This window comes from Colius striatus, chromosome 4, assembly GCF_028858725.1.
Source record: "Colius striatus isolate bColStr4 chromosome 4, bColStr4.1.hap1, whole genome shotgun sequence".
Lineage (NCBI taxonomy): Eukaryota > Metazoa > Chordata > Aves > Coliiformes > Coliidae > Colius > Colius striatus.
In genome coordinates, this window is record NC_084762.1 from 74,388,724 (window position 1) to 74,405,710 (window position 16,987).

At 37.9% G+C, this 16,987-nt stretch overlaps 1 protein-coding gene across 2 annotated transcripts in view; it reads left to right on the forward strand.

Annotated features, from left to right (window-relative positions):
• MATN2 (matrilin 2) overlaps positions 1 to 16,987 on the forward strand; it is a 67,853-nt gene that overhangs the window by 28,250 nt on the left and 22,616 nt on the right. For both annotated transcript variants that reach the window (XM_061994684.1, XM_061994686.1), the window contains 4 exons: positions 1,705 to 1,827; positions 7,140 to 7,262; positions 11,564 to 11,686; positions 15,814 to 15,936. In XM_061994684.1, the coding sequence (XP_061850668.1) occupies positions 1,705 to 1,827; positions 7,140 to 7,262; positions 11,564 to 11,686; positions 15,814 to 15,936 (492 nt within the window). The remainder of the gene's footprint in view (positions 1 to 1,704; positions 1,828 to 7,139; positions 7,263 to 11,563; positions 11,687 to 15,813; positions 15,937 to 16,987) is intronic.

A 16,987-nucleotide genomic window follows, 5' to 3' on the forward strand; every position in this document is an offset into this window, starting at 1 on the left:
TTATGGAGGTGAGGGGAAGCACTAGAAAACCCAGAGTCTGAGACCATTTTAGTTACTTTCATTGGCTGCTGATTGTCCACAAGTGTACAAAGACAACATGTTCCTCACTTGACCTCTAAGCAAAATAAATCTTCACCATGTTTATGTTTAGTGCAATACACAATTAACATAAACCAGATGTATTTATCTAAGATTTGGATGTATTTTTCAGCTCTTTCGTGAACAAACTGTTTTCTTACATATATATCTTAATACTTTCTAAATTAAGTAGTACAGAGAAGATGAATGGTATGTTCATAAAGTTATACTTTTGCCATTCCTCTGTAGCTAAAGCTACACTCTTTTTCAGTTGTTAAAAGCCCTTAACCAAATGGTTTCAATCAGCAATGAATTGGCAGCTTTGTGTCAGCCTAGGAAAAGGTGCATTTCCGTTTCAAACAGATAATAGTTCTATTTATAGCATTACTTCTAAAAAAATTCTTTCTTTGCATTGAAGGAAGAAAATCTGCTGTACTTGGGATTTGTTGTTTTCCACGTGAGAGTGTTGGGAGAGTGAAAGCACAACTCATCCATCTTCCAGAACAAAACCAGGGGAAAAAAAAAAAAGTTATTTTGTTTAACTATCGAATATTATTTTTGAATGTTCTTTCATTCATTTGATTTGGATAATTTTACATCTGTGCAAAGGATGCTCCTTTCATATGCTCTGGTCTAATTTTTCTATAGAATAGTGATAGTGTCAGATAATGGTAATTCTTTACTCTTTACACTGTATTTGCGTGTTTACCTTAATCTGTTCTTCTCTAGAGATGTTCAAATCTTACATTAGTACACAAAATAGTACAAAAGAGGAAATGTAGCTGAAACAAGCTGGTAAAGTAACTATTTGTGGATGTTTATACTGGAACAAGAGAGTTAAACAACTGTTTATGCTGTTCATCATGCTGCTTGATACGAAGCAGATAGCTATACAAGAAAATTTGTATTTGCTTGGCTAGTTTTGTCAAACATGTTCCAAAAGTCTTTTTTTGTAGCTATAAACGATCATTGTATGTTGAGCAGTCTTTGTGCCTGATCGTGCATAACACAAAGTACTTTGCTTTCCAGAGATTTCACTGGGAAAACTTGGGGTTCTCAGAAAGCTTTCATCTCTTGAAAAGAAAGCCAAATCATTCAGCCAGGTGCTGAGCTAACCTCATTTGTTATAGTAATAATTGTAATGAGATCTTTTGCTTGTGAGAGGTAACTTGCTATGGCATTTTATACAAAACTGAAAAATTATAAAACTCAGAAATTAAATATTCCCAAGTCTTTTAGTGGTGTGTTTTCCTTTTCTTTCTCTTTCCCTCATTATAATTTATCTGGGAGAGTGATGCAAAACAAGAAATAAAGACACAAACACTTTAAAATAAAACAAAACTGAGGAATGCCTTCAAACTTTATTTAGGGGAACTTACAGTCAAGCAGCTCAATTAGGTACATTGTCCATCAAGAGTCATTGCCTTGGGCTGGAGGAATGACCTCTTCAGCTTTGAGTCATTGTTCCTGCTGGCATAAGACAATGTTCTGTTTGACAGAACATTGGCATGAAGTGTTAAAATGAGCTCATCTCTAAAGAGTTGTTCATAGTATTTTTGATCTATAGTCTGCTTGTGCATTATAGCAGGTCAAAGAATTTAATATTCATGCAATTATGTTTCGTAGCTCAGGACCTTTGTGCTGTGGAGAAACATGCCTGTGAGCAGATTTGCGTGAACACACCCGGATCTTATGTCTGTCAGTGTTATGAAGGGTATGAGCTTGATGCCAATGGAAAGAATTGTGTCGGTGAGTATGAGTTTAGCAGTTCACATTTATCTCTTGACACAAACCAAAGGGAAATTCAATGTAAATGAATATCCAGTTTGGCCATAGACAATGATGGGAAGCTCTTTTCTCCTATATGAGTGGTAGATAAGGAAGAATACATACTGGCACATTTGTAGACTTTTACTGGTAATGAATAGTGGCTTGGGAAAATTGTTCCAACTAATTTCACACAGCAAGTAACATTGCTATTTTGAAACAACACACCAGATGTTTTGTTCTAGGTTCATGTAGGTGGCCAACAATGTACTGGCATGATGTACATGGCCATTAAAAACAGACAAAGCCAGACAAACTCAGTAACCCTTCCTCAGGCATCAGTTACACATCTGAAAACTTGGAAGTGGACAACTGCTTGCCATTTCTCACTTGGTTTTATGGTCATGCCAGTAAGGATTTCAAACTGATTTTGGGACAATGACTTTAAGAAAAATTTCTCCTCCCTTAAGAACCCATCCACTATGCACCTTTAATTTCTGCTATCGGCAGTAAAGATGCGTCAGCTCTAAGAATTACAACTCAAAAGACTGAGTGTGAAAAGGCAGTATAACATCTTTTTACACAAAACATACTTCCTTTTCTATTACCATATAAGTATCTCAGTCTTCTTCACCATTTATACACAGTAAATACTTTTAGGATCATCTTTTTTACTAGCCTGTTAGTCTTCTCATGAACTCTTCATCCCATGCTACATTTTGGGAAAATACTGTCTTCTGGTATCTACCACAAAAATATGCTAATGAGTCCTTGGAAAAAAAAAAAAAAGCAGCTTTATTTGTTAGGTATTCTCTTCAGGCAAGCACTTAAAAGCATCCTTAATTTCAAACACATGCTGAAATCCCATGGAAAGGAATCCAAGTGAATCCTTGGCCCAAAACCTGCCACAGGCCACCACAGTGCTTTTGTCCAACAGCTTACTCTTTATTATCATATTTAACACATCTAATGTAAAAGAATCTGTCTCTTATTACCTTCACAGAGGTATTACCTTGAAGGATAGTCGTATTTTAAGATACAAAAGAGATGACAGTTTATGGAACTAAACATTCTGCGTGTACTTTTACATGGGACACACAAATGAGCTTTTGAGGGTTTTTAGACCTAGGATAATATACACAGATTTAAAGAACACACACTCTGTGCTTATTGCTCTTCAGAAATTATTCCCATGCAGAATTTATCCTCAGCATAATCTGGCCACAAAGATACCATTTTAAGAACCTGCTTTCTCAAGCTGAAAGATTTTGAAAATGCAGTTAATGATGGCTATTTGGGCAATAAGCCTTCTTTGATATTCTGGCCCAAATTTCTGCATCTAACACTCCACAAAGTTCATCCAATAACCTTAGCTAATCCTTATGACATTTACCTGCGTTAGGATAAAGCCTATATTTCTCTGCTATTGATTTTACTATATCCTGAGACAGAAAATCAATTAGTCTGTTTTTGGGTTCTTTTGTTCACAATTGTTTCCTGGCCAGGTATTCTAATCTGAAATATTCCTGCTTAGTATCATCAGCTGTTGTTGCTATTTTCTTTCTTCTTGCAGTGGCACTTGGGTTTTGTCTGTTAATAAATCTGCGAAATCTGAAGAGCACTGTTTGGAGGTGTGATACAGCTTTAACATTTTTTTTCTACCTTCTCAATAACCATCTTTGGCATGGAGACATACAGACCTATTATAAGATCTGTTATCATATTTAAACCTTTCATATCCTATTTTTTTTCAATTATTTTCAAGATAAAGTTCATTCATTGGTTCACTATGCTGTCTTGCATTTTACAGCTGTGTTTCCACTTAATTTATATTCATTTATACCTAATTTAGCAAAAAAAGTGAAGTCGTGCTATTCGTACCCCTGCAAAAAAATAGCAGTATTGTGACTTTAAAACACATTATTAACACTTCTGTTTTTCAGTTTTCTTTTGCATTTATTTGACCTTTTAACTTCTTTTACTAATGCATATAAATGGATCAATGTATATTAATTATGTTTTACCCATGCAGAACTAATTTTCTCTACATTTCCTGAACAGGAAAAGATTATCTAGGTAATTTGCAGTTTTGATGATAATTTGTCTGCAAATTCTATTAGCTTTCAGTCCCCAGAAGTTGACTTTTCAAATCTGAACAATTTGAAATTTTTGAAGAATATGTTACTTATCACAAATGTACAGCTTCTGCAGATGTGGTCTCTAATAGACAATCATCCTCGCTGGCAAATTTCGTAAAGCAGACTGTATAGTATTAAACCAGTAGAGATAACTCTAAGTTTTCATTACTCTTAAGCTAGTTCACCCTTCCTTTTTGTAAAGTATTTGTTATCAATTGAGCAGATGTACACCTATACCAGGTAGTACTGAGTAAAATAACAATTTTGCAAAAAAAGAATGACTTCATTAAGGTTATTCTCTTCTCTTCATCCAGAGAACGGAGGGGAAATTTCAGTAGGACATACACATCACAGTTCTCTCAAAGAGCCAAAGATTTCTCTCGAAGATAGCTAAGATTTCTAAAATGTTAACTCCAGGAAAAGTAAATGAGAAAGTGTAGAAAACTTATTTCCCTTGCAGATTTATTAAGCTCTGTTCCTCCTTTCTGATGGAGGTTAAGGTTAATTTCTTTGGTTAAGGATCAAAGGCACAATACTAATTGCTTTATTGACACATATGCCAGCCAGTTACCTGAAGGGCAATAACTAAATGAAATCTCACATCCATCAGCTGACAATGTATCCATCCAAAGTGACCTGCGAATGGCCGACCACTCTGAGTGTTTGCAGCACACAGTTTGTGAACAAATTTGTAGACTTAACAGTATTTGAAACTGTCTGCTCAGTAGTAAGTGTGGCTGGCAGAGCACTATCACTTCACCTTTTTAAACAGCTTTTCATGTTAACTGTTCTCCTTTCACATGAAATAAATCCTGTCAGTAAATGTTCTGTGGTAAAGAGCCATTCTTTCTCCATGGTGCTGCTGGACACTCAGTTTCTCTATCTTCTTGGTGTTGCTGGACATGCCATCCTTACTTTCCTGGCACTGGTGCTAGACTGTCTCTGTATTGCTGCAGCCGTTGGGCCTGAGACTCCTCTCCTGGCAGTGGTGTGGCTGCTGGCACCTCTCTGCAGTCCTGGCACCTCCTTTCTGTCCACAGTACGTTAGCAGCTGCATAGCCGTATGGGGGCACAGTTCCTCTCTCTCAAGATTGTCATCTGAAAGTGCTTATGGTCATAGTTGCTCAGATGTTGATTTAGGACCTCTTTAGTTGTGTCTCAAACAACAGAGCTGGTGAAAGCTGGAAGGAATCTCCTATGAGGAGCAGCTGAGGACTTGGATTTTTCTAGTTTGGAGAAAAGGATGCTGAGGGGCAACCTCATTGCTCTGTACAACTTCCTTAGGAGGGGAGGTAGAGAGGGGGTTCTGAGCTTTTCTCATTGGTATCCAATGTCAGGAAGAATGGGAATGGTTCACAGCTGTGCCTGAGGAGGTTTAGACTGGACATTCTTTACCGACAGGGTCATGAAACACTACAACTGGCTTCCTAGAGTGATACTCAATGCTCCAAGCCTGTCTGTTTAAGGGACATTTGTACAATCCTATAGAAACATACTTTAGCTTTTGATCAGCCCCGAATTGATCAGGCAGTTGAACTAGATTTGTCTAATATCCCTTCCAACTGCAACTATTATCTTCTGTACTTTATATTCATTAGTTAGGCAGTTGAGAGTATTGTGGTAGAAATGCATTTCATTAGGGTTTAAATGCAGAGGAGAAAGTGACTTTGTGGAGCTGATCCATATGGACCATTTCCCAGGTATGATGCTAGACAGAAAAAAACCCATATATTCTTTGGCCTACTTATTTCTTAACGTGTCTTTTAAAATGCTTGAAAATGTGCCTGTGGTTAGAATTAATTTAAGAGGAAAGCTGACTAATTGTATGACACATTATCCTTCAAATATATATTCAGTAAATATGTTTTTATATGAAGCTATTCAGTCTGGAAACAGGAAGGTGCTTGCCAGGAAAATGGTCTAACGTAGTAGCCAGTCCAATTTGTCTTGATTCGACACAAGTATTCTGAAGGGTTAAAAGAAGCTCTTTCAAAGTAACTAAATGGATTATCTGCTTTCCTGACCAGATGACCTCGACCAAATAGCATACGTGGGTATGTGCTTGATTTGCAAAGGCAAGACTGTTGAAGAAGGAACTGATTTCGTTAAAAGCAATTACTGCCTCTTAAAGCAACTTGAGAGGCTCAGCAGTATAAAGTATTGAAAAAAATTACTCAGTTGGCAAAGGGAACCTGTGTCGTTAAATGTCTGTGTGAAGCTGAGCACATTGCTGTCTTCTGCAGAAAGAATTGGGTAAACTTACTTAATGTGGGCCTGGCAGCTCTTTGCAGACAGAACACCTGCTTTGTGACTTATCTTAATTTCTTCTAAGACTTTCTTTGTGAAGAAACAGCTTAAACTGCAAAGGAAAAAAAATCATTTCACTTCTTTAGCTTTTTGTATTGGCTTGACTGAGTAAATCATAAATTATCATAATTTTTATTACCCTTTGGCAATCTATGTAGTAAATAGGGACTTGTGTAGTAAGTGAACAAACTTATGAAATAAGTAACTGTACTAGCTATGATATTTTATTTCTCTCATACAAAAAGCATTATATAAGCAAAAATATCATTGATGAATGTCAGCCTGAAGCTCTCGGTCCTCCTTGCTGCAGCTGCTTTATACAGGGTGATTCAGGAGCAGATTAGATGGAATGAATGTATTGTAACAGTCCTCGGTGTAGAAGGTATTATCATGGGTCTTCTGTATAGCCAGGCATATACAGGGACAGCTCTTGAGAATTAATACAGCTGGGAGAGAACTAAGGAAAAGTAGAGCAATTGCAGGACTGGGACTGGAGAGACAGAACTAAATCAAACAAGCTTTGCTACGCCCTGGTCTACAGTGTGAACATCTGGACAGAATTACCGACTGAGACATGGTTTCCAGATCTGGGAAAACATGTTGAGAAAGTTCCTGACAATCCCAAAGTTGATAAATGTTCAAAGAGTAGGAGAGGTGATCCAAGATTCAGGTCTGATTTACCAACTGGTATTGCAAGTGCACTGCTTTTTCCAGAAAGGCTCTTTAGGACAGAGATTTCAGCTTTTGCTTTATTTACAGCTGCTATGTGTAACTAGTACCATAATATCTATGCATAATACTTAAAATTTTCTGTTTCAAATTATACATGTTGAACTTGCTCTCTTTCAGTTGTGGACTACTGTGCTTTGGATAACCAAGGTTGCCAACATGAATGTGTTAACACTGAAGACTCCTATTACTGTAGATGCCACCCAGGGTTCATTTTAAATCCAGACAAAAGAACTTGCAGAAGTAAGTTGTGATAAGGTTTAATCATGAACGGTTTGTATTTTTTCTGTCTTACAGTTCTCAGCAGTAATACTCCCACTGGTCCTGGAAACATTGAATAATGTAGCAGGTATGGAAATGTTGGGAATGCCCTGGAAGCTAAAGGTCTTGAAAGCAGTGCAACAGAAATTCTAAACAACATGAAATTCTAAACAACATGAAATTCTAAAATGTCATGGTTACAGACCCACCTCTCAGTCTTGGACTTCCACTCTCTGAGTACAATACCGATGGAAGGAAAGGCTTGCACATAGAGATGAAAGAATAGAACAGTAGGTTCCTAATGAAGAAAGGTTGCTTTGACTTAGACCAGGCTCAAGACACTTAAAGTCAGTTTAATATTTCTTCCTGAATGTCTTCCAAGCACGTGAAAAATATCAGAAATACGTGTCCTCCCAGCAGTGCTGCTGAATCTTTCCTCGTCAACAGATGCAATGATTTTGTCAGACATGGTTTGCCCTTGGTAAATCCATGCTGACTGTTCCAAATAATCTTCTTGTCCTCCAAACATTTGGAAATTGATTCTGAGAGGATGTGCCCCGGGACCCTGGGACTGAAATGATGTAGTCTGTCCTTTCTTCTTGCCTTTTGAGTGTAACATTAGCATTTTTCAGGTATCAAGGACCTCTCTCAGTCCCCGTGATTTTTCATACATGATAGACAGTGTCACATCACCTAACTCCTTCAGCACCCCTAGGTAAACAGCAGTCATCCTGTGATTCTGTTCATGTCTAGTTTCTCTCAGTAGTCTCTAACCACTGTTGCTAGCGGTACCAAACTATGCTGGTACCCATGGAAATGTGGGAACAGGCTTTGTCTTTGAGAAGCAGGACCTAAAAGGGCATTATTTTTCTCAGATGTTTCTTTATTGTTCATCACTAGGTTGTTCTCACAGCCAAAAGACCCATGTTTTCTGTGACACTTTTTGCTAGCAACATATTTGGATACCACCTTCTTATTACCCTTATTGTACCTTAGTAGTAATAGGCCCCCCTGGGCTTTATTTTTGTCTCAAAATGCCTAAGCAATGCCTTTATCGTCCTTTTTTTTTTTTTCTTGGTCCTTCTTTCTCCTCTGCTGTTTTCCCTCTTTGTGTTTTACTTCACTGAAAAGATCTTTTCTAAGCAGTTTTTCCAGTACAAGGGGATCATTTGTTCCTGAGCTTTTGGCAAGTTTTCTTTAAAAATCATCTAGCTCTCATGGGCATCTTTTCACTTCTTGGCTCCTTCACAGGGGATGCTTGCTAGCAATTCCCTGAATAATCTGAAATCTGAACTTGTAAAATATGTGGACCAAATTCTGTTGTCTCCCCTCCTAGCCTTCTGGATTGTAAACTCATGGTTACAGCAGCAAGTCAAGAAGAATCTCACCCCTCAACACTTTGTGTTGGGAAGTTGTCACCAGGTCTTTGCAAAAACCTCCTGAGTTGCCTGCACAATGATGGCTTACACTTCCAGTAGGTGATTGGCTGGATGAAATTTCCATTGTGAACAAAAACCTATGAATTGGAGACTTCTGCTATGTTTGTAGAAAGACTTATTCACTACATCCTTTTGGTTAGGTGGGGTAACAGACTCTACCACCACATTCCCATTATCATTTTTCCTCTAATCTTGACCAGAAGCTCTCAGCAGCCACATCTATGGTTTCATGTTGGATCTCTGTGGAATGGAGGAGGTCTTTAACACAGAACACAAATGTAAACCGCTTCACAAGGAAATGGACCTGGAGGCCAAGGATGGCTACAAGGCAAGCAGGGTCAGTAATCTGTCTGACAAGGCCTTTGGTCCTAACAATACTCAAAGAAGAACAAAACAGGTCCTTTCACACTAACTAGGCTTGGCCAATGGTTCAGTGATTACCAGACAAGTCCATAGTGTCAAGAGAGATCTAAAGTAAATTCAGGCAAACAGGTCAGATGGTTGGCCGGTCAGGATCAGCAAAATGCAAGCCTGGGCACAGGTGTAGCTATAACGTAACCAAGGGTGAGAACCTGACGTTAAGTGCACCTCCCAAGCCAAGGGGCAGATGCCACGGACAAGGCTTCTCACAGCTCTGTGCATCTCTGCCCTGTTAACTGCATTCTGTTTTGTTGAAAATGCTTTAAATCAGTTTAAAATGGAGAAAATTCCACCAGGCTGCCATTAGGGAAAAATCACAATGACTGGACATGGTAGGGCATAGAGATTGATTCAGAAGGAATAAAACTTACTAAGTCACCTTTCCTTACACTTGATGTCTGCTGAGCCTTGCTAATAAAAGAAAGCATGAATGAAAGAACTGTGTAGCTCTTACTGCTGCAAAATTCAAGGCAGCAGGAGAGCTCTTTGTGGCAGAAATGTCCCCTGGCTCCCATATGTAACAAATCATGCTGCCTTTGAGTCAGCATAAACAACATGAAGAAACTTCAGATCACTGGATTTAAAATGTTTGTAAATTTAAAACCTTTAACATAAATTTCTACGTATTTGGCTTATGTACTGAATCTCAGGGATGATCGCCAGCTAGCCGAGATACACACTCGTGCCAGAGCACATCAGCAAGCAGGCCTGTGCCTGGGGCTCCAGCTCCCAGGATCTCGTGATTACCTCAGAATCCTGGCTTTCTGTTCGAAAATAGAAAGTAAGCTTTCATGCTCATGGCTACAAAGAAAAGCTTGAAAATGTAAATGTTATCAGTACAGTCATGCATATCTGACAGATGTTTTTTTTCTGGGAATTGCTCCAGACTTCTTAGAATGAAATACAAAGAACACAGCTCACAAGGGCAACCCTGCCAACACCAGCAGAGTTCTCTATGTGTGGCTGGAAGAGAGCAGCAAATTTCAGAACATCAGGAAGGCAAGTGGAGGTCATTCCTAGCTACTAAGTTAACTATGAAAGGGACTTTTGCCACTCTTGCAGCTTCCCTCAAGAGGACAGATAGTAGCTGCTTGTTGTATCTAAGGCTACTGAGCCTCAACTCTTGTTCTTTAGGGAAGGCCCCTGTTTGACCTGTAAGTGGATTCACATGAGCTGTAGCTGGCAGACGCCTTCTGTTAGCATCCTTAATCGAGGCTATGTTAACAAAGCACTCTGTTTTTAGTGTTCCCAACATAATTGCCTCATGTTCCAACAAAGACAATATATATTTTTCAACTCTTGTGGTCATCTTCAGAACCAACTATGCAGGAAAAGTCTCTCCTGCCCAGTGGAGTTAGCAAGGTAAATGCAATGCAGCACTGAGTAAGTCCAGAAGGAATACAGCTATATTCCTCTGGTGCACACATATGGCTTTATGGTTTGTTTTTCTTCAGTGCACTCTTGAAATAAATGTATTTTCTAATTATTTGTTTAGTAAACAGCTATCACTATGTTATGTATGTATGTGCCTATGCTGCCATAAAAAAGCTTTAGTAAGGAAAATATTCTAGAAATATATGAAATGAGTTCATAAATAACATACTCCTCTCAGGTTCTCTTAGAATATCACATTTCACTTTATTCATCCTGAAAATATATGTGGTTTATTGTTGCTAAGGGCTTTCATCATATATGAAAGCTCAATTGCATTAGCTCTCCACACGTACAAAGAGAAAAGGAAGCCAGTTAACTGTAGGAATAATAGTCAAGCTCTGAATGTCACTTTTCAGGTTGTGTAATGAGATGTTCAAAAGCACATGGATGTCTTTAAGAATGTGAGTCACTTGATTTGTGACATCTATTTTTAGCAATACTGACAGGTTAAGACCATCCTTTCACTAGTATAAATTAATTAACCTCATTGATATAAAACTAAGTGAAAGCCAGGCACTAAGTGAAGACATCTAAGTGAATATCAGGCTCTTGGACTTGATTAATAGTGGTAAACACTATGTAGTAAATATCCCAGTGTTTACTGCACAATTACTTTCCTTTTTAAGGTACTTCATACACAAGCAGTAGCTGTTTCTAGACTTTGCTCATCTTCCCTCTCATGAGCATTTTAAATGGAAGAAATATGTAGCAAAATGTGTTTAAAAAAATATTTAAGATTGTAAGTACTGCATATATTACATGTGTTCTTGAAGAATTCATTGAAGTGTACATATCTGATGTCTCTAAGAATAGCAGATATATGGAAAAAAGACCATTTTCTTTTAATAATTGGAAACAATATGTTAAAAAGTCAGAATGATGCCTGGGAAGAAAGAGAAGGCTGAAGAAAAGAAAACAAAGTAATTGGTTTCTACCTAGCTTATTTTGGAGGAATTGCATTCCTTACTGGTGAAATTTTTTCCCATCTAGGACCAGATTATTGTGCTCTTCAGGACCATGGCTGTGAACAGGAATGTGTTAATACAGATTATTCCTATTTTTGTCGATGCCAAGAAGGGTTTAGACTTAATCCAGATAAGAAAACATGTAAAAGTGAGTAATCCTTTGGACATGATAAAAGTTCATCTGCTTTTATTTCTTATACCTGCTGTGAATGGTTTTCCTTCTGAAAAGATGAAAGTTTTCTCTGTACTTAAAATTGAAACGAATGTTTATTTATAAACTTGAATTTTAACTGAGACGGTCATGCTGGAAAAATATACTATTTGCTGTTTTATAGCGTAGAATGCATATTAGATGTTTTCTGTAGACATTTACGGGAGCTTGAGGAGTAATATAGGAAACAGAGTGGCCCAAAAACAGTGTTCATTACTTGTTTGAAACTTTCTGACCTTCTCTTGTAGTGACACAAACAGCTTTTAAAAATGTTTAAAAATTCATCTTGCTTTGCCCTGTTGGTTTAGCCAAGGACAAATGTGTATCATTAACTTGGAAAGTATTGAATAGGTAATGTGGCTATTAAAATCAACTTGAAGTCACACACAAAACCCCATAGTTTCCTTAAAAAATGGTGAAAACTACCTCAGCAATGTCAGGGTTCTGTTGTTGTTGAGCAAGCAATATTCACTCAAAGACGTAGAGGGTCTAAGTAATGCACATGCAGAGACGTACAGGGGCAACACAGTACAACCATTAGAGTTGACTCAAAGCCACCCTTCCTTTGCTAGCTACCTCCTTATATGCTGCTTCTGCCCATGAGATCACCCAGGGCCCAATTGGTTAACTTGCAGCACCTGTTTCTGAAGTAGCATGCCAGCTGCATTAACTTATCCCTACCATCTTTATTCAAGCTGGCTGGTCCAAGCTACGTCTGTGCCTACAGGGTTCTGAACCAATCACACATGTTATTTACTTTAAAAAGACTTTTATATTACAGCTCTTCTTGAGTGGAGACCTGGAGTCACATCAGGTTTTCATAGTAATGTTGTTAAAGGAGAGTATATTCAGCAAAATAAACTAGCCTGATTTTCTGATGACTCAGTTCTTGGGAAGGAGAATTGTACTGCTGATATTTTATTAATAAGAGGCTTGCCTAGAGCAACATAATAGTGTTTCTAGACACTCACAAAATTTATCTAGGTTGGAAATGTATTTTCTTTCAGTCTTAAAGATAAGTTCTCATGAAGCATCTTTGTCTACACAGTGCCATTTTTACGGCAATCCACACTACTCTGGGGTTTATTATCTATATGGTATTTTAATACATTCAGGTTTTTACAGATTGGATGTGCCTTGGTGAGAATAGGAGGAAAAGAACAGCATTGTCCAGAATATTTATTGCCAAGAATGTAATTGCAAATTGTAGTTCCCATAGAGGATATTTTTCCTTAACCTTAGGGCACTTTGGATTTGACTGTAAACCTGCTGATGTTTCCAGGATTATTCTCCTATTCCAAATCTTTCTGTAACAAGGTTTATATTAAATAAGCTTGTAAAGTAAAGCAGAACATTTGCATATATCCTCTTTATAAATCAGGGAGAACACATCACTGGTGACTAGCACCGGGCATTCCTCCTTCACCATGATGCTTAACTTCTGGTGACTACAGGAGCAGGTCTATGGGAGTCAAAGTGAAGTCTTGCATTGTAAAGTATCCACTCTCAGATCCTCAGCTCACTGTCAGCTTTAACAGAAGTATGAAGCACAAAATTCAGTATCACTTAAGAAAAGTGAGTTTTCCCAAGCCATTTTACTTCAGAAACCCTCATGGCTGGTTTGAATTCTTCACTATTTTTCTCTCTACATAAGTACATTTCTGTGCTTTAGGTCAGCACGACTGTGAAAATGAATGTGTTAACATGTAAGAGTTATTTGTGTGAAAATGTCATCCTGGACATATTCTGCAATATGTGCAGAAAAGAGTGTGTCTTATGAACTGCAGTGCCTTGATACTGCAGTGAGGTGAGGTGTGAACACAATGAGAACACACTCCTGGGTCCCTTTTGAGATCTTTCTGAGCTATACAAACCAACGTTAGTGTAAAGTCCACCACAAGCCAGGCCTAGAGAAGTAACGTTATAATGAGATCCCTAATCCAATACAGAACTAAAGCATCAGCTTCTCCAATCCAAATAACTAATGTGTTCAGCTGAGGTGTCTAACACAAAGGCAGTGCTCACTGTTGAACTTCTGTGTTGTTGCTATGGGCTATATAAACTGCAACCCATCTGATACTGATGTGTGCTGATGTGTAGAGATATGTAGATATACCCTCTTCTATAGGTTTACACTTTCACTGATGTATGTGCTAACGTGTCCTCTTCTAAAAGAAATGTTACTAAATGAAGGATCAGTGTTAGACCAGAAAAACCCAGTGGCATTGCACACTTGACATCACCCAATTCTTAGAAGATACTTTTATTGCAGAGAACTCTTTTGCACATAATCTTAAATATTGGCAGCATTTTTCCCTGATATACTTTTGAACCAAAGCAGCAGCCAGTCACTGATTTTTTTTTAGAAGTTGATAGTCCTAGGAGCAATTATTTTTAAATAAGCTGTTTGTGATAAAGCTGTATTTAAGGAAACCTGGATGTGTTGCCAGAGCTCAGAACTTTCAAACTGTTATGGCTTTAGGCTATCACTGGTTGGATATCTAAAAATTAATATATCCCAAGATACTCAATGTACTCCAATACTGAGCCTTCTGCTTCTTACTTTTTTGTTTCCAAATATGGTGAAGCACACATGCTGACAAGATTTATAGTAATACTAATTTCTAAAGCCTGGTAATTAGCAGCTTTGTATTACTCCATTCTTTGATACAGTGTGTTAAAAGATTCTGCATGAGAAGCCAAAGTATTTAAATGTTAAAATTCACAGTGGTGTCAGTGTTTGCATTGTAAAATACAGTGCCCAGCAGATGCAGTTTTTCACAGAGAGTACTGTGGGGGTTTTATTTCCTTCTCTTTTTTTCCACATTTCTTCTGTGCTCTGAGAAGTTACACAAGCCTCTTCCTGATGATGTAAACTCTTGGAAAAAGAATGTTCCAGCTGGAACTTGCTTTTAGTTGGTAAAAACTGACACCTCAGCTTTCAAGCCAATGTTATCTCTGTCTGTGTATAATGGTAAATCTGGACCAATTACTGCAAACTCGTTGCTTAGTTAAATAAAGTAATAAACAGCAATATTTAGAACTAAATAATTTTACGTGAAGTACAGAATGTTTTTTTAATGTAAACAAAGCTGCAGACTTGCCAGTTCACATCTGTAAATGATTTCCAGACACAGACATGTGAGACTGTGTTCGTGACTGAGGGTACTCCACTACTTTTGATCAAGTTAGGTTAAAGTGACTTGGGCCTATATAACTAAAAATAGCTGTTACCAAGTTGGCAGTAAAATATTAAGAGGAAGTTCAGTATAAATTTTTTTCCTAAAATGTGCTCTTTCTATACTTGCAGAGTCAGCAGATTACATAGTACATCTGCAAGTGCACGTATCTCGTCCCACTGCTTTGCTGTGCTTTCTATGAGAGAATATAACTTTTAAACCTAATTCACACTTCTCTCTTCCTCCATTTTTCACATAGCCAATTGCATACAGGACTAAAAAAATATTCCCTTTTATCTTACTAGGAATAGAAAAATCAATAAAAGGAACATATTATGACACTTTCCCACTCATGATCTGTCTGACATGATGTGTCCCACACTAGGCTCTAACTCCTTGAATCTGTTGGCAGGTTGAAGTTTTTAATTGGTGATTTCTCATCCTGTTGAAAAGGAATTTACAGTTTATGAAATCATCTGAAAGCTATAATTTCTGTTTCAAGAGTTACTAATATTCATACTTTCTGAGAAAACTTTATGGTGAACAAAAGAGAGAGTCTTGCTTTTTAAAGAGAGCATGATTCTTCAGGTAAGAGCGACAGGACTTCAAGGTTCTCCCTTCATTTTGCCTTAGTTTCCCTTTGTGATTTTTGGCAAGGGACACCTACACTTCAAGTTTGTTATCTGCCAGGTAGGGTTGTTGTATTAATTTCACTTAGATGTTGCTAATTAACTCAAGTTACTCAAATAGGTGGGGGTACTGTATAAATAAAAAGTTATGCTGATCTTTGTCCCTTGCTCTGCAAAGGCATCATGTACTAACGTGTCATGATGTATCTGTCTAAAGCTCCAATGTGATTTCTTCAATTATTGCCCAAATCAATAGGAGTGGACCATTGTGCTGAAAGCAATCATGGCTGTGAGCAACTGTGCCTAAATACTGATGACTCCTATATCTGTCAGTGCTCTGAAGGATTTGTCATCAACGAGGACCTAAAAACCTGCTCACGTAAGTCTTTGTGCGAACCTGCTTGGTCTCAGCTCACCTGGGAAAGTTTTCTGTTTTCATACATGGAAGAGGACACAGCTTCCATTTATTCTTACAGTCTGCATTTCAAGAATACTTTAGTAATGGTTTGAAAGCAGAAACAGGGAAAAAAAAAGGACTTAGGAAAGGATACTTGTCAAGATAACTGTAAATCCTAACATATCCAGAAAAGTTTTGTAGGATCTATTGTCCCGAGAACTCTCTCCACTTTATAAATCTAATGATCATTGAGAATCATTGCAGTTTTGCAAGTAGCCAAATTGCCTCTCTCACTGGAAAAATAACATATAAAAAAGGGCCAGGAAAAGCAGGAATGTTGATGCATTTTACCTGTTGACTTTTCCTAGATCTCTTTGATGAAAAGATTTTGGCCACTTTTTCTACATATTTTGGAGGTACATTATTTTTCAAGCTTGTTGAGTGTTGCAGCAGTTCAGGAGTTTGCTCCTTTTGCACTCAAGCAACACAGTTTTAACAGAAGTCAGACTACAAGTGCTCAGTCACAAGGCTTATGTAAGCACAAATAAGGCAAATCAGCAAAGACAATTTGTCTTCATCTTTAACCTTGTCTTTGTCCCTATACGAAGCGTTTCAGTCCCATTCAATATCTTGACAGACTTTGTTTCTGTCAGCCACTGCAGCTGTCTAGAAAGGGACAGACAGTAATGCAAAAGCGACCTGATCTAAGTTGACCTGCTTCTGCAGGGGGGTTGGACTAGATGATCTCTGGAGGTCCCTTCCAACCCTATCATTCTATGATTCTATATCACAGTGATAGGGCTTACTAGAAACAATTTATTTAGCCACTTATCTAAAAGAACCACTGGAAATTTAGAAACAGACAAACTGTGGAGTTTTATCAACCTGCAAATGGAAACTCCCTTTCCCTTTTTAGTAAAAATAGGGGGTTTTTTTTCACTGGAGTTGTTTTCCTCCAGCCTGTACTTGCAGCAGCATTGAAACAGTGCTGTGCCTTCTGGAATTTCTCTGTGCAAAGATAATAGCTCCTCTT